General features: G+C 39.9%; 2 protein-coding genes across 2 annotated transcripts; both read left to right on the plus strand.

Annotated features, from left to right (window-relative positions):
* Nucleotides 1-6,846: 6,846 nt before the first annotated feature.
* LOC125908331 (uncharacterized protein K02A2.6-like) lies at nt 6,847-9,127 on the plus strand. The gene is made up of 2 exons (XM_049611034.1): nt 6,847-9,039; nt 9,116-9,127. The coding sequence occupies exons 1-2, from the start codon at nt 6,847-6,849 to the stop codon at nt 9,125-9,127; spliced, it is 2,205 nt and encodes a 734-aa protein (XP_049466991.1).
* A 599-nt stretch (nt 9,128-9,726) lies between these two features.
* Nucleotides 9,727-11,355, plus strand: LOC125908332 (uncharacterized protein K02A2.6-like). Its single transcript, XM_049611035.1, has one exon. It carries the CDS (start codon nt 9,727-9,729, stop codon nt 11,248-11,250), a length of 1,524 nt encoding a protein of 507 aa, XP_049466992.1. The 3' UTR covers nt 11,251-11,355.
* The last annotated feature ends 13,112 nt before the right edge of the window (nt 11,356-24,467 follow it).

A 24,467-nucleotide genomic window follows, 5' to 3' on the forward strand; every position in this document is an offset into this window, starting at 1 on the left:
TGAGCAACGCAAAAAGACTGATAAAACTGTTGCAATTTCACAAATTTTTGGTATACTGAATACGAACTTAAATTCTTGTTATAAACCAAGAAATAATTTAACAATAGATGAACAATTATTCCCTTATAGAGGAGGAACTGGTTTTACTCAGTACATACCTTCCAAGCCAGCAAAATATGGCATTAAAATTTGGTGGATCTGCGATTCTGAATCTTCCTACCCTCTAAAAGGCCAAATTTATACAGGCTTATCGCCTTCTGGAGAAAGAGAAAAGAACCAAGGAGAGCGAGTGGTGAAGGATTTGTGTCATCAATTTAGAAGAAGTGGAAGAAATATTACTTGTGATAATTTCTTCACGACATTTAATTTGGCCAACAAACGTTGATGCAGGATTATAAATTATCCATACTTGGAACAGTGAATAAGAGACGAACCTTTGTTCCATTTGAATTAATGGTTACAAAAGGAAGAGAAACGGAATCGACGAAATTTGTATTCCAAAACAATGTCACCATGTGTTCCTACATTCCAAAAAAAAAATAGGTCGGTATTATTGATATCAACGTCCCACTATGACACTAAAACGCATGGACCAAAAAAAACCAACTATGATGTTGGATTACAACAAGTACAAAGGGGGAGTTGACACAATGGATCAATGCTTAGCACATTTTACTACTAAAAGGAAAACCAGACGATGGCCCTTGGCCTTTTTCTACAATATTTTGGATATAGCTGCATACGCTGCCTATATTACTTACATGGAAAATAATCCTCATTTCAATAGCACGAATTATACCAGAAGGTTATATTTACAACAAGTAGCCGAGCAACTGGGAATGGACGAGATCGTTAGTCGATCTCAAAATGCTCAAATAATGCGACATTTTGGACCCCGTAGCGGCATAGAGAGCATGCTTGGAAAACCAATAAATCCAGTAGTTGTAAATGTTCCTCATGTTTCGGAGGAACGAGATGTAACTGGCAGAATACAACAAAAAGGCAAATGTCACCTTTGTGTAAAACGGCGGGCGACAAGAAAAGAATGCTCATTATGTTGTAAACCAGTATGTGTAGAGCATTCCTCAAACAAAGTAGTTTGTAAAAATGTGTGTCGACTACAAATACTTAAGTTGATTATTCAGAATTTTCAAACATATGAATATATATATATATATATATATATATATATATATATATATATATATATATATATATATATATATATATATATATATATATATATATCAAAAACACATTTAAATAAAAATACATGAATATTGCCACTGGATGTTAATTCATGATGTTGTGTTTCTATCATGGCGGGTATAATGTAACGGTTTTTATTCAAATTAAAACTTGTATAACTTTTTATATACCAACAGAAAAATTCTGAAAAATTTATGCAAGGCGTGTCATACATAGATCTAATAGCACTAAGAGTGAATTTGTCGAGAAAAATTTGTAAAGTAGTCAAAAACAATATTTTGACGTTTTGTCATTTTTTTGAAAACAAACCTCTCAATTTAAAAAAATTGTTACATTAAAACGATAACGAGTTCAGACGATATCTGCACAGATATAGAAACTAGATAAGTTGCTTTATTTTTTATCTGAATTTTGCATCGTCATTGGATAACGCGTTTAGAAGTTATAAGCCTCCAAAGTCGCTGGCTACCCGGGTAGCCCGGTTGCCTGGAATAGGGGTATAGAAAAATTTAATTCTAAAAATCAGGTTAATTATTCTCAAAAAATTCTACGAAAAATTTCATTAAAAGATGGCTGTGGATTACACACATATTCCAAATTTCAAGTCAATCGGAATCCTAGAATCAGAGAAATGAGGAATCAAAATCGATTTGGCTACCCGGGTAGCCGGTTGCCTGGAATAGGGTTAAACATTAATTTAAACATTAATTAAATTATTAATGATTTTAAACATAAAATATTTTTAAGTTTGGAAAATGGTATGCGATGTTAAGTTTTGTCATACGTCAAAAATCTTCATTAAAATAAAACAAAATATTATTTTATTTTCTTTTAAATTATCCTATCAAATGAAGAAAAACTGAAATCAAATATTAAAAATGTAATTAAAGTAATGAAATGTTTTGCAATTAAAATCAGGGCACTTTATGAAAAAAAAATGTTAATAAAAATAAATAATATTTAAATACTGCTTAAACTACATGAAAACTACATAGTGTTGATAAAATTTGAATAACACTGTCAGTTATATTGACCTGAGTAAAAAAACAAGGTAACGTAACATGTCGTTATGCTGTAACGCAAGCACATGTCATATTCCCTTAAGAAACTCGATTTGATTTTTAACGGCTTTAAAAAACTGTTAATAATCAAATAGAGTTTCTTAAGGCTACTTGGGATACGCTGTAACCGAATTTCATAAAATGCTGTTTGGGATAAAATGCATTCCTGTAACCAAATTTCATAAATGCATTCCCCCTCACGTTCAGAGACGTTGAGATAAAAACCCAGAGCGATCCCGCACTAAGACAGGTCTACACAAATATAAAAAAGGGCTGGCCAACAAACGTATCGTATGGATCAGAGCTTGCACGTTACCATGATAACAGGTTGGCTGATAAGTCCCCGGTCTAACAAAGAAAAATACTTTTTTTTGTCAAAATTCATTTTTATTATTCAACATATTTCCCTTCAAGAGCGATACAACGATTATAACGACCGTCCAATTTTTTGATACCATTTTGGTAGTACTCCTTCGGTTTTGCCTCAAAATAGGCCTCAGTTTCGGCGACCACCTCTTCATTGCAGCCAAATTTTTTCCCTGCGAGCATCCTTTTGAGGTCCGAGAACAAGAAAAAGTCGCTGGGGGCCAGATCTGGAGAATACGGTGGGTGGGGAAGCAATTCGAAGCCCAATTCATGAATTTTTGCCATCGTTCTCAATGACTTGTGGCACGGTGCTTTGTTTTGGTGGAACAACAAAATAACAAAAGTTGCTTGACAAAAGACGCTCTGTCTCACAAACTAATTGACATACAGACGTCAAATTTTGACACGAATCATTTGAAGTCACTATATACTATACTATACTATACTATATACTGGTACTATATACAGTGGAGTGCCGTTTATCCGGGCTTCTCGGGACTTGACCTCGCCCGGATAAGCGAATAACACGGATAATGAGTAAAATGATATATTTTATCACCAATTCCTGGTTATGTTTTGGCATTTTTCTTATTTTTTGATAAAAATAACCCAGTTTTTACTAACTTCATGTTTTTCCAAAAAGAATATTTAAAATTTGCCATGCATTATAGTGTTTTTGTAGTGACAATGTGCTCTTATAACCGCTTTTTCAAATATCCTCCTCATAACGCAATGTCACTTTTGTATTGAACTCAAGGATAATGTATTTAGAAGGTTGATTTTTATCGCTTTTGCTGGGCGACATTGTGGGGGACATCTGTCACTCTCTGCATACAAATTTCCTTATCCCGCACCAGCCCTCCACGATTTTTATACCGGAGCCCCCGGAAGAGATATGTCAAGTCGAGAAATGTCATTTTGCTCTGAACAACTTCACCTTGTCATTTATAACACCTTGATTGAACTGTCATTTCTCAACAGCACGGATAAACGGGAAGCCGGATAAAAGGTATCCGGATAAACGGCGCTCCACTGTAAAAATAATATGCATTTAATACTAGCGGCGCCATATATGAGTCAGACCGGGTACTTATCAGCCAACCTGTTACCGTAGCAATTAGTGATGCGCGTTGCGTTCCGAACCTGCCAGGTGCGATCCGTTCCAGCATGCAAGTGTTGTGGACAGAACCAGCATCGCGCGACATTGTCACTCTGGGTTGTTCGCTATAAGCGACAACCGTTGACGTTGGTAGCCATCAGCGATACAGGCGCGGCCATCGCGATCGTGTCGCAGGACACGAAGCCGGGACGACGACCCGAGAAAACGAGAGTGGCACTTCAAGTCGGATGATCAAGCGGTTAGGTGCATGCGTGCGGTTGGGGAGGTGTTTTATATATGAACCAAGAGTTACATGTAAATCGTATGAATATTGTAATTGTATGAATATAGTGTTAAACTAAAGTGCACGGCGTAACCCGTTTATTTATTTCCCGTGCTTTATACGGAAAGAACATAAAAGTGGCGACGAGATTTACCTTATCATTGAGTCGAGCCCGCGATATATATTGAAGAAAAAAAAAACGCCATCGTGTTTTTCCCCATGCTAACCGTATTAAAAACAGAAAAACTCATCGTTGAGCCTTAAGTGTTACAAGTGCAAAGAAAATAACGTTTTAAACGCTTCATCAGTGAGAGCAGGAACATTTTCGTGTACGAAGCAGTAAAAAAAAAAGAGTAATAAACGACAACAACGTTAAGCTCCTCATCATTGGGTTGAGCAAAAAGTTCGTGTACAGTGCGTTTTATTTATTTTGTTTTTGTTGAGGATTATTGCTATTTTAATAAGTGTTTAAAAAAAATGAACATCAGTGGTGATGAAGAACGACGTTCTAGTGGAGTTTTTAATGTTCAGCCATCGATCGCACCACACCCGTCACAAAATGGTTCCGGAGAACCGCCATTGCAACAACCTCCATTGCAACCCCGGTACCAAAATCCATGCGACTTTTCGCTAACGGATTGATTAAATGGCGCCCGATTAGACGATCCGATAGAAGCACTTTTCAGGCTTAACGGATTGAGCGAGATACACCGTCGCGGCGACACGATACATGTTGCATACATGTGTACTACATTTTAAGAGCCCCCCTCGCTTTCTTTCGGATTGCAATGAGTTCAGACACACTTAAAACTTCGTTTAACATATTTCATATTCGTTTTTTATTTTTCACTTTCTTGTCTGAAGTAAATTCTTTCATACACACATCCTCCCCCAGGTATTTTTCGAAGAAACTAAAAAAAAAACTAACGCACACAACTAGATCCGCGAGAGAGTGCGAATCGGCAAAGAAAAAAATACATACACACACACACACACACACACCTCCTCCTCCCCTTGGTGTTTTTCGCAAAGTGATCCCGTAGAACGTGAACGCAAAAACACACACACAAAGCACGCAGGCAAGCACACACACACCTCACTCCTCCTCCCCCCCCCACGTGTTTTCGCAAGGTGATTCCGTAGGAGATCGCCAAACAGCAAAAGCACACATACACACACATACACAGCCACGCACGCATGTAAGCACACATACACACACACATACACACATACCTACCCCTCCCCCTCTCTTGGTGTTTTTCGCAAGGTGATCCCGTAGGATCTCGTTATGCGAAGCGGCAAAAACACACACAGCCACGCACGCAGGCATGCACACACATACACACACATAGACGCGCGCGCGCACGCACGCACGAACGCACGAGGGAGCGTAAAGGTTCTATACGTTGCCGGTCTCCCCCTCCCGTGTTCTCGTTCTCCGAGAAGGCTGATGTGTGCACGTTTGTGCGTGTACCTTTGCCGTCCCTCCTCTCCTTCCTCATCCGTTGACCGTTCGTTGTAAGCTGGAGGATGAGTTCAGCGCTGTTGAAGAAATTAAAGTTAAGAATAAGATTACTCACTCTTTTTTGGTATGCTTTGTGTGTTATCATAACTTACCTTATTGCAAACAAAATACGGAATGAAGCTCCTCGTTTAGAATATTCCGCATTCGATCACATCCTCGGCGATGCTCGACGCCATCAGTGGATGAAAGCAGGAAAAGAAACAAAGAAAAGCATCAGTCACCATCAGCATCATCTTACTCTCACACTTTTACATCTGTTGATGATTCTTACCTTTTCAAATTCACCAAAACAAACAGCGATGGAACCAAATCCAGAACACCAAAATCACACACGATTTCTGGAGCAAACCGACACATCCTCCCCCTCCAATTGTTTGCCACAGACTGACGTGTGTGTGAGCAGCAATGTTCTTGAAGCGGTGAGCAACGGTAAAGCACACACAAGAAGAAGCGAGACGGCTATACGAGTAGCGAATTACGCCGCCGCACACACAGCGCGCGTCATAATTTTATGCGCGAAAATCTTGAAATTTAAGTTATTCATGACAAATTGTATCGACATTTTCATACTCTGACGAACTTTTACGAAAGATATGTAAAAACTTAATGTAGTGCAATTAAATTCAGTGCAATATCTGTTGACACGTCTGTATGTTGACATAAGAGCAATAACAAATGCGAGATAATTATAAAGGCAGGTGCGCTTATCGATTAGAACGATAAGCTGATCGACGGTGCCATAAAACACCAAACAGAGCTAGAGAGAGAGAGAGAGAGAGATAAAAGAAATGTTCGGAGCGGTCAGGGTTCGCGCGCCAGGTCAACGATCGAAGATCGGGAATCGGGACAGCGCGCGCTGATTCCTACCCAAATAAGGGCATGCAAGGAGAAGCAGAAAATCCACCAAAGGGACAAGTCGAAGATTTGTAAAAAAGTGTGAATATTTTAAATTAGTCGAAAAATATACTTTTTTAAATCCACGCTCAACAACCGACTTGGTAACGCTTCCACAATATCATTAGCAGAACATAAAATTTTGATATTTGTTTGTAAAGTCAGATCCTAGGAGCTACTACTTTTTTGAACAATAAGTGTAGAAACACAAATTTTGTCTGAGTCCAGAACAGCAACAGGGAAGATGTCGTACGCTGAGTGTGGAGATGTGTGTGTATGTGGTGAACGTTGCCGCGACAAGCGTACTGAAGGATACAACGCGTGTAGGAGGGGGTAAAATCGCTTGGCTCATTGAAAATACAGGCAAAGTTGGCGCGAAGAAAACGCAACACTGCGGATTGTATGGAAAATGTTGCGCGTTCAATCCGATTGCCATGCGATTGTCCTGGGGGAAATGCCGCCATCGCCCCTAACGGAAAATTCTTCGATGATGCAGATTCTGAAACTCATGCAGCAGCAAATGACGCAGCAGCAGAATATTTTGGCACAGCTGATGCAGCACCAAGGATCGGGTTCAGGCCAAAATTCACTCACATCGCCCGAACAAATTCTGGATTCACTATGCAGCCATTTAAAGGAGTTTAACTATGAAGCTGAAGCTGGATCGACATTCGCAGCATGGTACAGCCGATATGAGGATTTGTTCGAGAAAGATGCAGCCCGCTTGAGCGACGAAGCGAAAGTGCGCCTTCTTATGCGCAAACTGGGAACCCTCGAACACGATCGGTATGTCAATTTTATTTTACCAAAATATTCACGTGATTTTTCTTTGTCAGAAACAGTCATCAAACTCACGGACTTGTTCGGCACCAAGGAGTCCCTGTTACATAGACGCTTCAAATGTCTAAATACGTGCAAAGGGAAATCTGAGGACTATTTAGCGTATGCTTGTCGCATTAACCGAGGGGTTATTAACTTTGAGCTCGGGAAGCTTTCTGAGGAACAGCTCAAATGCCTCGTATTTGTCTGCGGATTGAAGGATGATTGCGAAGTGGAAATCAGGCAAAGATTGCTATCCCGAATTGAGGAACGTCCTGAAACTACATTAGAACAAGTTACGGCAGAATGTCAGCGCGTCATCAATCTGAGACGCGACAGCGCTATGATCGAGCGTGACACGTCAGAACAAGTATACGCAGTACAACAAAGACGGTTTCAGTACCATCGTTCCTATCCCTCTAGTAAACTGTCATCCTCAAGAGACCCCCGCCATCCGTGTTGGCTGTGCGGAGCATTACATTGGTCTCGTAACTGCACATATCGTACTTATAAATGCACTGCGTGTGGTAAAATAGGGCACAAGGAAGGGTTTTGTAACACGAAGGCCAGTTTAACACGCAACAATTTTAATAACCCTTTCGATCAACATCAAACGAGTACTAGAACTGTTACTGTCAACGTGCACAGCGTCCAGCAGAGGAGGAAATATGTGCCACTCAACATCAATGGCAAAAGTCTAAGACTACAGCTAGACACCGCTTCCGACATCACAGTCATCGGTAAAAACGTATGGAAGCACATTGGAGCACCACCACTATCACCATCATCAGTTGACGCTAAGACAGCATCAGGAGGAGAGCTACCAATAATCGGAGAGTTTAATGCAAACATCATCATCGGAGAGAAGCAGCGTCGAGAAACGATATATGTGTCTCAAGCGGATTTGAGACTACTGGGCACGGATTTAGTCGAGGCATTTTCTTTGTGGTCAGTGCCTATTGACCAGATATGCAACGTCATTCATACATCGAGTGTTAAGGATTTGGAACAACGATTTCCCCGCCTTTTTGGAGCTGGTATGGGTCTATGTACAAAAGGAAACGTTAATCTGCAACTGAAGGAGCATTGCCGTCCAGTTTTCTGCCCTAAGCGTCCAGTTGCGTACGCAATGCTCGACGCAGTTGATAAAGAGCTCGACAGGTTGCAGCAATTGGGAGTAATCACACCGGTAGACTATTCTGATTGGGCTGCGCCGATTGTTGTGGTACGGAAAGCAAACGGCCAAATAAGGATCTGTGGAGATTACTCGACCGGGCTTAATGGAGCATTGCATCCCCAGGAGTATCCGCTTCCGTTACCAGCAGATATATTCGCCAAACTAGGTAATTGTACTCATTTTACGCAAATTGATTTAACGGATGCTTTCCTTCAGGTCGAAATCGCAGAGCAGAGCCGGAGTCTCTTGACGATCAACACACACAAAGGGTTGTATTCCTACAACAGACTGCCACCGGGTATCAAGATAGCCCCCGCTGCATTCCAACAACTGATGGACAAGATGCTTGTTGGTCTACGTGGCGTCTCCAGCTATATGGACGACATCATTGTCGGAGTTAGGAATCAAGAAGAGCACGATGAAACTCTGCTTCAAACCCTAGGTCGTATTCAGGAGTACGGTTTTACAATCCGTGTCGATAAATGCTCGTTCAATAAGTCACAAATAAGATATCTAGGGCACATAATAGATAGAAACGGCATCAGTCCCGATCCATCCAAAGTAGAAGCGATCATTAATCTGCCAGCACCGTCAGACGTCAGCGAAGTACGATCATTTCTTGGGGCGCTTAATTACTATGGTCGTTTCATCCCAAATCTGCGTAATCTACGAAACCCACTAGATGCATTGTTGAAGGAAGAGAAACAATTTGATTGGTCAGCAGAGTGCCAGAAGGTCTTCGAAAAGTTCAAAACTATATTATCGTCAAACCTAGCGTTAACCCACTACGATCCACGATTCGAGATAATAGTATCAGCTGATGCGTCTTCTGTTGGTCTAGGAGCAACCTTAAGTCACAGGATGCCCGACGGTACTATGAAAGTTGTGCAACATGCATCAAGATCGCTTACAAAAGCCGAGCAAGGATATAGTCAGATCGATCGGGAAGGGTTATCAATCATTTTTGCGGTAACCAAATTCCACAAAATGATATTTGGTCGACATTTTCGCCTTCAAACAGACCACAGGCCTCTTTTGAGAATATTTGGTAACAAGAAAGGAATACCTGTTTACACTGCTAACAGATTGCAGCGTTTTACCCTAACCCTTTTAATGTACGATTTTCAAATCGAATATATTTCCACGGAAAATTTTGGCAATGCCGACATATTATCACGACTAATAAGCAAGCACAACAAGCCAGATGAAGATTATATTATAGCTAATTTGGAATTGGAGAGGGATGTAAAGTCAGTCGTCATCAGTAATATTTCATCCTTACCAATTAGCTTCATGGAGATCGCCAAACAGACACTAAAAGATCCCATTTTATGCAAAATATTTCATTTTATACAAAAGGGCTGGCCCCAAAATACTACTTATGCAGGAGAATTTTCACGATTTTATGCGAGAAGAGAAGCCCTACCAGCAGTAGAAAATTGTATTTTATTCGGAGAGAGAGTCGTAATTCCAAATATCCTGCAGCAAAGATGCCTTAGGCAATTTCACCGTGGACACCCTGGCATTCAAAGAATGAAATCGTTAGCTCGTAGCTACGTATACTGGCCTTCAATAGATAGTAATATAAGCGAATGCGTAGCTTCTTGCGAGAAATGTCAAACTGCAGCGAAAACACCAGCACATTCACCTCATGTTCCTTGGCCTAAATCGTCATCTCCATGGCAGAGAGTTCATATCGATTATGCAGGCCCAGTAGAGGGAGATTATTTCCTTATAATCGTAGATGCTTACTCCAAATGGCCAGAGGTTATTAAAACATCAAGTACTACTGCTTCAGCGACCATAGCAATTTTAAGAGGAATATTTGCACGTTTTGGCATTCCAGTTACACTGGTGAGTGATAATGGGACGCAATTTACAAGCGGAATTTTTGCAGATTTTTGCACAAGTAATGGCATACAACATTTAAGAACGGCACCTTTTCATCCTCAATCTAACGGCCAAGCTGAGAGGTTCGTAGATACGTTCAAGAGAGCAATGAAAAAGATTTGTTCAGATGATACTTCGCTTCCTGAGGCAATAGATTTATTTTTGCAAACATATCGATCCACTCCAAACCCAGCCATTGATGAAAACAAATCACCAGCCGAGGTCATGTTAGGGCGTCAAATGCGCACATGTTTTGACTTGTTGCGGCCCACTGCTATTTCCAATGAGCCTAGAGTACCGGATAATATGAGGGTTTTGCATTGTGGAGAACTGGTATACGTCAAAACGTTTTATAGAAACAATTGGAAATGGGAGCCTGCAATTGTAACAAAGAGATGCGGTAGCGTTATGTACGAGGTTAAAACTAGTTTCCAGCGTATACTTCGTAGGCATATAAACCAAATGCGCAGGCGTTCTGTAAGCTTCCATCAATCAAATCGTCCTTCACAACCCATGGCGTTGGATGTACTCTTGGGAACGTGGAATGTACAGCCAAGAACATCACCGATATCCAGCGACGTAAATCAGTGTACGCCATTGCTATCGTCTGTGTCGTCACCCAATTCTAAGCCAGCATCGTTCGCGTCTTCACCGTCATCGTCACCATCGTCTACATTATTATCTACGTCTGAGTCAGCATCGTCCACGTCCTCACCGTCATCGTCATCATCGTTGTATGATTCGTCTTCAGTGTACACATCATGTTCACCGACACCTGAAGAAGAATATCCTGTCCTGTTAGCTGATAACAGTTCTGCCGAGCAATTGGAAGATGATAATGGGGGAACGCAACTGGTACAAGCACCACGTCGATCTTCTAGAAATAAAAGACCTCCACGTTGGTTGAACCAGTACCAGCTATCTTAACAGGGGGAGATGTTGTGGACAGAACCAGCATCGCGCGACATTGCCACTCTGGGTTGTTCGCTATAAGCGACAACCGTTGACGTTGGTAGCCATCAGCGATACAGGCGCGGCCATCGAAGCCGGGACGACGACCCGAGAAAACGAGAGTGGCACTTCAAGTCGGATGATCAAGCGGTTAGGTGCATGCGTGCGGTTGGGGAGGTGTTTGGTATATGAACCAAGAGTAACATGTAAATCGTATGAATATTGTAATTGTATGAATATAGTGTTAAACTAAAGTGCACGGCGTAACCCGTTTATTTATTTCCCGTGCTTTATACGGAAAGAACATAAAAGCAAGCATCCGGACCGCGATCCTTATTTTTAACCCAAGCAGGTTCAAACTGAACCTGTTGCTCCTACCGTTCTTTGCGATCCGACCTGAACCGACTGTTATCAACGATCTTATCGACCCGATCTGAACCGGCTGCTCTCAGCGTTCTCGGCGATCTGTGCTGGGCCGGTTGCTCTCTGTGCTCTTTGCGATCCGGCCTAGAACGCACGACATTCTACTCTCTTTGTATTGATGAGCCGGTTTGCCGGTTCAATTTAAACCTGTTTCTCTCAGCGTTCTTTTCGATCCAGTCTGGAACGCACGATCATCTGCTCTCTTTCATACGATGGGCCGATTTGGTACGTACAAAGGAAGCAGGTAAAATCTGAACCTGTTTCTCTCAGCGTTCTTTTCGTTCCGGTAAAGAACGGCGTTCTCTTCTCTTTTGCTTCTTTCTAGTATGAACACACACACATTCTGTCTATGTGAGTGATAACAGCGCAAGCCATACTCTCTCAGTCAAAGAGATAACGGTACAACACCTGAGCCTGCATTGTGGTAGTCAATGAATTGCTATGTGTCTGGTGCTAAGCTGCTTCGTTGCGCATGCATCTCCAATGAACTCGTTTGAATTTTTACCTGAGATCTTCTTTGTGCAGCTCAATATTGAGAGTGCATGACACGTTTAGCCTTCCGCAATAATTTCCTTAACGCTGTTTATCGCCCCGTGAAACAGCGCTATTCTTATGGACAATTAAAGTGCACTACCGGATACTTTCATACGGGTAGTTCACCGTACAGTATAATGTCAACCCTACAGAAACAACTTAACAGTCTATTTATTTTATATAAACCAATGTTATTCGATGCTATCTGCTTCTATTAAAAAATATTAATTCAATCAGTGTAGTGTAATTTAGACCATACGAAATTTAAAAAGCCGATTAAACTTGTAAGCTTTTTGATTTTGCATCAAAATTTCATATGCGTTGCAACAAATTTCTGCTTTACTTCTTTATTTAGAAGTATAAAAAGGGAATAATGATTAATTTTAGTAAAAACAGAAACAACAAAATGCCTTAACCTTTTAATGAAAAAGGAACTGTATAGCGGGCTGCTTAAGTTAAGCGTTTATATTATAGTAGAAGAATAGTTTTACACATTCAGTAAACTATTATTTATCTTTGTTTTAATTGTAACTGTGTGATTACTGCACAAAAAATAGAATACACAATATTCAATGAATACAGTAGAGCGTCGATTATCCGGGCAGCTCGGGACCGGACGGTTGCCGGTTAATCGATTTGCACGGGTAATGATCCAAGAAATGTCAAACGCATATAAAACATATGAAATTCACTAGTTTTATTATTAATTCACCTAGAATCAATCGATTAATCGTTAGTAGAATATTATTTTAATCAATAACTGTAGGTTTAACAACTGTTCATGAACAAAAATTAATTTCAAAAACACCCCTAGACACTAGGAGACACTTCAGAGCTGCGCAAGAAACTGGTTACCCAATTGATTATCGCTGCAAACTTTCGCCTTACGTATGAACAGCTGTCAGATTTATGCGCACGGTTAAGCCACCCGCCGGTTAATCCGTCCCCGGATAATCGACGTTCTACTGTACTTTCAAGTTAACCATATATAAAGTGAGCAACTGAAAAAAGCGTAACCATGGCAGATCATCCTGCGTTCCCTTGAACCTGCGTTCCGCGTTCCGTTTTTTTTCTCCAGATTGGCAGGTTCGTCCCGTTCCTCAATTTTCGGAACTATTCTCATCACTAGTAGCAATAGACGACGCGCAATCTCACCGTAGCAATAGACGATGCGCAATCTCAGATTGCGCATATATTTATCTGTCAAAAAGATATATCGTTTCCGCGAAGCCAACCCTGAGCTATAAACATCATTTGCATGCGTTGAGTTGTTTTGTTTTGGTTTCCGCCACAATTGAGCGAGTTAATTCGTGAGCAGCTTCATTTTCCAGCTATGAGTGATGATTTATCAAACAACGATCATAATTACAACCGGCGTCTTCGGCGAAACCGTCGGTGGTGGATGCGACCAGTTTTCTTCCGCAGAAGACAGGATGGAAATCGTCTGTTGGACGACATCAAGGCCGAAATGGTAAACGATACGATAAAAAATTTTATCGTTTTTGAAACACGAAGATTTCGATCGTCTTTATGCCTTGGTCGGTCCAGAAATAAGCCGCATGGATACAAATATGCGAGAAGCGATCACGGCCCAAGAAAGGCTTTTAATAACATTGCGGTATTTGGCAACGGGGGAGACATTTGCAAGTTTGCAATACTTGTTTCGGGTAAGTATGTTTTGTTTTTTTTTCTTGTTTCGGCGGTCCGATTGGAGACGGTAGCTGCGTCGGTCTTTTCCATGGCAGCACCGTGGCAGCATCGAATCTCATTCAAACCGTCTCCTCGTACGCAGGACTGATAAAACTTTTTCGGACAAAAGCAAGTGAAGAGAAGTCAGCAATCGAAAACCATGCAATAGCCGAATGTTGAACAAATTAAAATGACATGTACGGATTATAATGAGTATTGTATAATTTTAGGTTTCTAAATCGTCGATTGCCAAAATTGTGAAGGATGTGTGTGCATGTTTAAATAAACATTTGCGGAGCTATGTAAAGGTATGGTTTTGTAAATATTTTTATTATTTTTTTATTATATTGGAGATCCCACTCCTGCATCGTCTGCCGCAAACGATTTGTGGCATCGTTCTGTTGCTCGCGTGGTAAATGGTTTAACCATGCCCCTACCCACTGGCCAAACATGGAGAAATAATTTTCCATCGCTGAGGTTGGTGCTGGGCTTGGTGCTGGGGTAGGTGCTGGGGTCGGTGCTGGGGTTTGTGCTGGGGTTGGTGCTGGAGTTGTTTGTGCCCGGATTGGTGCTGGGGTCGGTGCTGGGGTCGGTGCTGGGGTTTGTGCTGGGGTTGGTGCTGGAGTTGTTTGTGCCCGGATTGGTGCTGGGGTCGGTGCTGGGGTCGGTGCTAGGGTTTGTGCTGGGGTTGTTGCTGTGGTTGGTGCTGGAGTTGGTGCTGGAGTTGTTGGTGCTGGGATTGTTGGTTGCGGCGGAATTGAGGAATAGGAACAAGAAGAGATTAGGTGGGCTTGGGTGGAGGTGTGTTGTTCTAGGTCGTCATCGAACTGAAAAGAGAGATAAAAAATAATGAGATAGCATAATCAAAAAGTTACAAAATGAATAAGGTTGCATTGATATCCAACGACGAGCAATACATATGAGTTAAATTTATGAAATACAGTAGAACGTCGATTATCCGGGGGCGGTTTAACCGGCGGGCGGCTTAACCGTGCGCATAAATGTGACAGCTGTTCAAACTTACAGCGAACATTTGCAGCGATAGTCAAGTGGGCAACCAGTTTTACGTCTTCAGTGTACACATCATGTTCACCGACACCTGAAGAAGAATCTCCTGTCCTGTTAGCTGATAACAGTTCTGCCGCGCAATTGGAAGATGATAATGGGGGAACGCAACTGGTACAAGCACCACGTCGATCTTCTAGAAATAAAAGACCTCCACGTTGGTTGAACCAGTACCAGCTATCTTAACAGGGGGAGATGTTGTGGACAGAACCAGCATCGCGCGACATTGCCACTCTGGGTTGTTCGCTATAAGCGACAACCGTTGACGTTGGTAGCCATCAGCGATACAGGCGCGGCCATCGCGATCGTGTCGCAGGACACGAAGCCGGGACGACGACCCGAGAAAACGAGAGTGGCACTTCAAGTCGGATGATCAAGCGGTTAGGTGCATGCGTGCGGTTGGGGAGGTGTTTGGTATATGAACCAAGAGTAACATGTAAATCGTATGAATATTGTAATTGTATGAATATAGTGTTAAACTAAAGTGCACGGCGTAACCCGTTTATTTATTTCCCGTGCTTTATACGGAAAGAACATAAAAGCAAGCATCCGGACCGCGATCCTTATTTTTAACCCAAGCAGGTTCAAACTGAACCTGTTGCTCCCACCGTTCTTTGCGATCCGACCTGAACCGACTGTTATCAACGATCTTATCGACCCGATCTGAACCGGCTGCTCTCAGCGTTCTCGGCGATCTGTGCTGGGCCGGTTGCTCTCTGTGCTCTTTGCGATCCGGCCTAGAACGCACGACATTCTACTCTCTTTGTATTGATGAGCCGGTTTGCCGGTTCAATTTAAACCTGTTTCTCTCAGCGTTCTTTTCGATCCAGTCTGGAACGCACGATCATCTGCTCTCTTTCATACGATGGGCCGATTTGGTACGTACAAAGGAAGCAGGTAAAATCTGAACCTGTTTCTCTCAGCGTTCTTTTCGTTCCGGTAAAGAACGGCGTTCTCTTCTCTTTTGCTTCTTTCTAGTATGAACACACACACATTCTGTCTATGTGAGTGATAACAGCGCAAGCCATACTCTCTCAGTCAAAGAGATAACGGTACAACACCTGAGCCTGCATTGTGGTAGTCAATGAATTGCTATGTGTCTGGTGCTAAGCTGCTTCGTTGCGCATGCATCTCCAATGAACTCGTTTGAATTTTTACCTGAGATCTTCTTTGTGCAGCTCAATATTGAGAGTGCATGACACGTTTAGCCTTCCGCAATAATTTCCTTAACGCTGTTTATCGCCCCGTGAAACAGCGCTATTCTTATGGACAATTAAAGTGCACTACCGGATACTTTCATACGGGTAGTTCACCGTACAGTATAATGTCAACCCTACAGAAACAACTTAACAGTCTATTTATTTTATATAAACCAATGTTATTCGATGCTATCTGCTTCTATTAAAAAATATTAATTCAATCAGTGTAGTGTAATTTAGACCATACGAAATTTAAAAAGCCGATTAAACTTGTAAGCTTTTTGATTTTGCATCAAAATTTCATATGCGTTGCAACAAATTTCTGCTTTACTTCTTTATTTAGAAGTATAAAAAGGGAATAATGATTAATTTTAGTAAAAACAGAAACAACAAAATGCCTTAACCTTTTAATGAAAAAGGAACTGTATAGCGGGCTGCTTAAGTTAAGCGTTTATATTATAGTAGAAGAATAGTTTTACACATTCAGTAAACTATTATTTATCTTTGTTTTAATTGTAACTGTGTGATTACTGCACAAAAAATAGAATACACAATATTCAATGAATACAGTAGAGCGTCGATTATCCGGGCAGCTCGGGACCGGACGGTTGCCGGTTAATCGATTTGCACGGGTAATGATCCAAGAAATGTCAAACGCATATAAAACATATGAAATTCACTAGTTTTATTATTAATTCACCTAGAATCAATCGATTAATCGTTAGTAGAATATTATTTTAATCAATAACTGTAGGTTTAACAACTGTTCATGAACAAAAATTAATTTCAAAAACACCCCTAGACACTAGGAGACACTTCAGAGCTGCGCAAGAAACTGGTTACCCAATTGATTATCGCTGCAAACTTTCGCCTTACGTATGAACAGCTGTCAGATTTATGCGCACGGTTAAGCCACCCGCCGGTTAATCCGTCCCCGGATAATCGACGTTCTACTGTACTTTCAAGTTAACCATATATAAAGTGAGCAACTGAAAAAAGCGTAACCATGGCAGATCATCCTGCGTTCCCTTGAACCTGCGTTCCGCGTTCCGTTTTTTTTCTCCAGATTGGCAGGTTCGTTCCGTTCCTCAATTTTCGGAACTATTCTCATCACTAGTAGCAATAGACGACGCGCAATCTCACCGTAGCAATAGACGATGCGCAATCTCAGATTGCGCATATATTTATCTGTCAAAAAGATATATCGTTTCCGCGAAGCCAACCCTGAGCTATAAACATCATTTGCATGCGTTGAGTTGTTTTGTTTTGGTTTCCGCCACAATTGAGCGAGTTAATTCGTGAGCAGCTTCATTTTCCAGCTATGAGTGATGATTTATCAAACAACGATCATAATTACAACCGGCGTCTTCGGCGAAACCGTCGGTGGTGGATGCGACCAGTTTTCTTCCGCAGAAGACAGGATGGAAATCGTCTGTTGGACGACATCAAGGCCAAAATGGTAAAAGATACGATAAAAAATTTTATCGTTTTTGAAACACGAAGATTTCGATCGTCTTTATGCCTTGGTCGGTCCAGAAATAAGCCGCATGGATACAAATATGCGAGAAGCGATCACGGCCCAAGAAAGGCTTTTAATAACATTGCGGTATTTGGCAACGGGGGAGACATTTGCAAGTTTGCAATACTTGTTTCGGGTAAGTATGTTTTGTTTTTTTTTCTTGTTTCGGCGGTCCGATTGGAGACGGTAGCTGCGTCGGTCTTTTCCATGGCAGCACCGTGGCAGCATCGAATCTCATTCAAACCGTCTCCTCGTACGCAGGACTGATAAAACTTTTTCGGACAAAAGCAAGTGAAGAGAAGTCAGCAATCGAAAACCATGTGCAGCGACCTTGGTCGCTACGATTCGCGTAACGTGTAAATGCGACTCGGGTGCTGATAATGAAGTGAGAGCGATCGGCACAGATCGTTTGGAGAGAGAGATCGTGAACGGCGAAGAGAGATCGGAGAATGGAGACAGAAGCGATGGCGGAGAGAAGCGGGACTTCGGTGACGGCTTGCGTGTAGTTCGGGTGTGTTTAGAGTGGCGGTTAAATTAATGTAGCGGGAAATAAAAGTTAATAAATAAAGTTAGTTATAATCTATAAAATATTAATCTTTAGTTGTTTCATCTGGTGACAGCGGTAAAGCGCCTACTTTGTAGCGCACGTAACGTTATTTCTGGCTGGTGTTCTAAGTGATAGTGTAAAAGTAAAGGTATAAAGTATGTGGTGAAGGTAAATTGCAGCGTCATAGTGTTAAGTGCTAATTATGATCTAATTATTAAAAAAATCATTTTTCTTTCGTGTAACTAAGTTAACAACAGTTTATTTTTGTTACTATCATTACAATCATAGTCATCATAATCGGTAGGCTAATCAAATTAGTTGGTAAATTTTTGCAATCATAATCCGTCATTTTATTTTAGCCGCGTACGTAGAGAGTAATGAACCCTAAGGTGTTGGCGCTTAGAAACAGGACTGTCAAAATCAATAACGGTAACGTGGATAAAATTCATTCAACAAATCTGCAACACAATCTTAATTCAACTACAAATAGTGATCAGTGTCTACACAAAGAATATAATTATACGGAACACCTCAGAATTCTTAAGGAAGACTTTTTCAACCAGAGTATTGAAATCGAGCGTGCATTAAACACTACAATCCACAAAATGGCATATGAATTTCTACTCGAAAGGGCAATGTTATGTATTCCGGAATACAACGGAAATGCAAATGATTTAGATGGATTTCTTTATCAAGTTGAATTCTTTGCTAAACAAATACCAGCGGGTGAATCGGAGGAAGATTTAATTCGAACCGTAATGTTTAAATTAAAAGGTAGTGCAGCTGGTTTCTTTCATCGCATATTAGACGAATCGTGGGTAAAAGTAAAAACAAACCTTATTAAGCTGTTTGGAGAAAAAATGAGTTTAGAAGCCATTTTCCAACAAGTGGAAACACTACAACAAGGGGGAAATGAAGCTTTTTCCGCATTCAAAGAAAGGGTTCTTAAACTCAAAGAAAACATAATTAATGCAGATAAAAACAACACCGAGGACTCGTACGCCATACGAAACCTAAAAATACACTTTTTAGCTGGTTTGAGAAATTCGGAACTGCAAACACTGGCGAGAATGAACAAACACTTAGATTTCGATGAACTTTTAGAGTATTTGGAAGATGAAGTGGTTCAAATTGAGCACATGCGGAAAATCGAAACAAGGTTGAATCGCTCAGAAGCACATAATACTCCTCAAACCAGTTACTGTAGTGGCTCATCTGCACAAGGCGTGATTGACGAAAGAAACCTGCAGCAAGAAGAATGTAGTGCCAATAGTTTTAGACGCTGCAACAATAGCACTAATTTCACTAACCCTTCAAATTCAAACAGTTTTTGGCAATCACAACACAATAGTACGGCATATAACACAAATACTCGTAACATTAACAGTAACTTTTCTCGGCCAAGAAGATATTTTGCTCCGCATAGTAGTTCCTACCATAATAATTATACACAACTAACACCATCACACAATTCAACACAACCACAAAATTATTATACACAACATTTTTCACAACAAACACCACCACAGAATCAACATGAAACTAATAATTCACGGGGGCAAAATCAATATTACCACCAACCATTGAATTCCAACACACATACAAAAAACTAAATCAAGGAACACTATGTGATGAAACAGTAATTAATAGTGTTCCGAAAAAACAGAAAAATTTATTTTTGCTCAGTCCTAAAGAAGAATATATGGATAACATAGAAGAAGTACCAAATGTCTGTGGAAATGAATATGAATCATTGGATATAGAATTTACTAGCGATGGTAAACTAATGGTTCATATTTTATCGCAGAGCTCAAAAAAATTAATGATAAAGTATTTAATTGATTCGGGAGCTTGCTTCAATGCATTGAGTTGGGAATCGGCAAAAGAATTAGGGCCTTCATCCATAAATTACAATGACAAAATAACATTGTCAGGGTTTGATGGAACTTTGTCCGAAACCATTGGCTCAATTTATGTTAATTTAAATGTTGGAAAATCTTTATATGCTATAAAATTTTACATACTTAAAACACTCAGCGTTCCAGGAATAATCGGAGCTAGTTTTTTAAGAAAATACACGTTAGGAATAGGAAAAAAATTTGAAAACATTCATTTGCAAAAGAATATAAATGAAAATGAGAAGGAAAAAGGGAGCGAGGAAGCGAGTATGAATGAAGAAGATTGTACTTTGATAGACAATCAAGAAAAAAATGAGTTGCTCTCACATATGGAGAAACAACTCTCTGATTGTGATGTGGTCGAAACGAGCAAGGAGGAAGAGTTAGTCGGTTCAGAAAGATATAGAGAATTAGTAAAGAAAATTAATTTTACACATTTAGATAGCACAAAAACAAATATCATTCAACAAATAATTGCAAAATACACCGATATATTCCATTTGCCAGGGGACAAACTTACATTTACTAAAGCAGCAATGCACGAAATTGAAACAAATTCCAATATACCTATATATAAAAGACAGTACAGATTTCCAGCTGCTCTGAATAATATTATGGAAGAGCAAATAGAAGAAATGCTTAAACAGAAAATAATAAGGCCAAGTAAAAGTCCATGGAATGCTCCTGTCATGTGCATTCCCAAAAAATCTGAGGATGATCAAGGAGAAAAAAAATATCGGATAGTAGTCGATTTTCGTGCTCTCAATTTAATAACTAAACCTTTCGTATATCCTATTCCCAGAATAGATGACATCATGGATAATATTGGCAATAGTAAATTTTTTTCTACCATAGATTTGAAATCTGGATTTTTTCAAATACCCATCGCACTTAAAGACGCCGCAAAAACAGCTTTCTCTACAGCTAAAGGGCACTATGAATTTTTAAGAATGCCAATGGGCCTCAAAAACAGTCCTTCAACATTTCAGAAGCTGATGAACACTGTGATTTACACCATACAACCAATTAAAGCTTTCGTTTACTTAGATGATATTGTGGTGTTCGGGGATTCAATAGAAGAGCACACCAATAACCTACTAAAAGTGTTTAATGCTTTAAGAAATCACAATCTCAAAATAGAACCGTCAAAATGCAAATTACTCCACAAAGAAATAACGTATTTAGGCCACACTATCAAGGAAACAGGTATTAAACCAACACAAGCAAATGTGAAAACAATTTTAGACATGCACACACCAAAAACCCTGAAGGAAGTACGATCGTTTTTAGGAATGATAAATTTTTATGGTAAATTTATACCAAACGTTTCTGATATTAGAAAGCCTTTGCATGAGCTTTTAAAGAAAAATGCTGAATTCATTTGGGATAAAAATTGCGATGAAGCATTTAAAACGTTAAAAAACCTACTTATCTCTGAACCAATTCTAGTGCGACCAAATTTTGAAGATTGTTTTGTAATTACAACAGATGCTAGCGATTATGCTCTTGGAGCAGTATTATCGAACGAAAAAACAGTAGAATGTCCGATCGCTTATGCCAGTAGATCCTTGGTTGGAGCCGAAAAACGGTATCACCCTATTGAAAAGGAACTATTAGCTATAGTATGGGCGGTGGAACACTTTAAACATTATATATATGGAAACAAATTTATCGTATATTCCGATCATAGGCCCCTAGTCTCTATATGGCGCCTTAGAGAAAACTCGCCGATTTTATCTCGACTTAGGTTGCGCTTGCAAGGATTGGAATGTGAAATACGATATAAGAAAGGGAAAGAGAACGTGGTTGCCGATTTTTTATCTCGGCTTCCAGAGCTAAAATCGAGTGAAAATCAAAAAGAGGAAGAAAACAATACGGTAGCTGTGTTCACACGCCAACAAAAGAAACTTCTTATGAATCCTAATCAAGGTAAGAAACAAAAAGAAAAAGTGGAAGAAAATAATAACATCCCTGAACATGAAGATCACTGGCAACAATTATTAAAATTAGATGTACAAAAAGAAACAAGCACTGAAGAACTAAAGAGGACAGAAAAGTTGGAGAAAAACAAACAAACACTTAAATCAAAATTTCAAAATTATAACCCGGGGACAGAGCGAATTCAGATTGAAAAACATGAAGTAGATACAGTGCTTAAAGAATTTCATGACTCTCCGGTAGGAGGACACGTGGGTGTTAAAAGAATGAAAAAAAGGATAAAGGAGTTATTCTTCTGGGCTGGTATGGATAGGAATATTGAGGGCTACGTAAAAAGTTGCAAATCTTGTCAATTAAATAAGATTGGTAGATACAACAAAATTCCTATGCAGATTACTACTACATCAACTTTTCCTTTTGAAAAGTTGTACATGGATATTGTAGTACTACCAGAATCAGAGAGGGGGAATAAATACGGATTGGTAATACAAGATGATCTCACAAGATATTTGATAGTTACACCAATAGCAAATCAAGAAGCAACAACTGTAGCTAAAGCATTTGTGGAACATGTCATCTGCCTTGTTGGCGCTCCTGTGGAACTCGTTACTGATCAGGGAACAAACTTCATGAGTGCGGTTATGAAGGATGCTTGTAAATTATTAAAAATTAAAAAAATCAACACGTCAGCATACCATCCGCAAGGTAACATAGTCGAAAGAGCTAACAGGGAGCTTAAGATATACTTAAGACAGTTCGTCGGTAAAAACTATAAGGTGTGGGACGAAGTTTTACCATATTTTTCCCTACAATACAATACATGTATTAATTCGTCGACTGGTTATACTCCCTATGAATTAGTTTTTGGTAGGAAAGCTAGGTTACCAACTTCCATATACAAACAAATTGATAGGAAAAGGATGTACTCGGATTATTCTGAAGAGTTAATAAGAAACATTGCAGAGACACATTTCATAGCGAGAGAAAATTTGATAAAGTCAAAAGAGAAGCGTAAATTAATATACGATCAGAACGCAATAGAATGGCAACCTATGTGGGGAGAGATGGTACTCGTCAGAAATAACCAAATAGGAGTAGGGCAAAAGTTGCAAGGGCTGTGGAGAGGACCATACGAAGTGGTTGAAATACCGAGCGACCAAACATGTATAGTAAGGAATGGGAAAAAATTAGAGAAAGTACACAACAACAGATTAAAAAAATTTAATTCATAAAATGAAAATGGGAAAACAAAAAGAGTAGAAATAGGATAAGGAAGATTCTTATATTCAGATTAGGATTTAGAAACATTAGAATTAGTAGTTTAGGGATTTGAAATCAAGGAAAACATAAATTGTAGGATAGTCTTGGTAGAAAAAGCTTAGTTACCAAAAAAAAAAAAAAAAAAAAAAAAAAAAAAAAAAAAAAAAAAAAGTTGAAGTAGGATAGACAAGGGTCATAGGTTAGATTAGGATTTAGATACAGAATACGGGGTTTGAATTTTAGGAAATTATTATTTAGCTGCAGGATAGAGCCAAGATATAGTTAGTTTAGATTTCATTTATAGCTTTAAGTGATTATGTACATTTAGGAAGTAAGGATTATTAAAAAAAAAAAAAAAAAAAAAAAAAAAAAAAAAAAAAAAGATTATCCCTAACTAGTTCCCTAAGCAACAGTAGCATATAGCCACAAATATCCCCACGGCATATACACACAAGCACGTATCGATGGAAGCAGCATTAAACAGACACAGGCTCAAACGAGATATCGAGTTGAAGAAAAAAAACGTAGCACACACCACTAGCACAGGAAACAAACGCTATACGGGTTGAGCTGGTGAGGTTGAGCTAAGACGGTTGAATGATGGTTGAATGATAACTTTGCTCCCCCAGTTCCCAGTCCAAGAAGGCAGCTTATAGTCAGAATTATGCACCTAAAATATAGAAGGCCAATGAATTATTAAGTCAAGCGGACGGACTTTACACGTATGTTACGTTGTTCGCACGTGAACGCAGCAGCAAAAAGAGCGATGAAAACGACAGCCCAGCACAAGGAGCGTTCTGACGGAAGTCCCTTCTGACGGCCTAGATCTATCATAAGACACATATAGATCACGAGATAACGATAAGAAATTGCTTGCAAAACAAATCGTACTACATAGTTTTCTTGCAAAACAATTTTCGTTAAAAAAAAAAAGTAAAAGGACATGCAGCGACCTTGGTCGCTACGATTCGCGTAACGTGTAAATGCGACTCGGGTGCTGATAATGAAGTGAGAGCGATCGGCACAGATCGTTTGGAGAGAGAGATCGTGAACGGCGAAGAGAGATCGGAGAATGGAGACAGAAGCGATGGCGGAGAGAAGCGGGACTTCGGTGACGGCTT

The sequence above is a fragment of the Anopheles coluzzii genome, chromosome 2 (assembly GCF_943734685.1).
Source record: "Anopheles coluzzii chromosome 2, AcolN3, whole genome shotgun sequence".
Taxonomy (NCBI): Eukaryota; Metazoa; Arthropoda; class Insecta; order Diptera; family Culicidae; genus Anopheles; species Anopheles coluzzii.

Excerpts from the sequence above, each read along its gene's own strand:
- LOC125908331 (XM_049611034.1), top strand. The coding sequence starts at position 6,847 with ATGTTGCGCGTTCAATCCGATTGCCATGCGATTGTCCTGGGGGAAATG.
- LOC125908332 (XM_049611035.1), top strand. The coding sequence starts at position 9,727 with ATGGAGATCGCCAAACAGACACTAAAAGATCCCATTTTATGCAAAATA.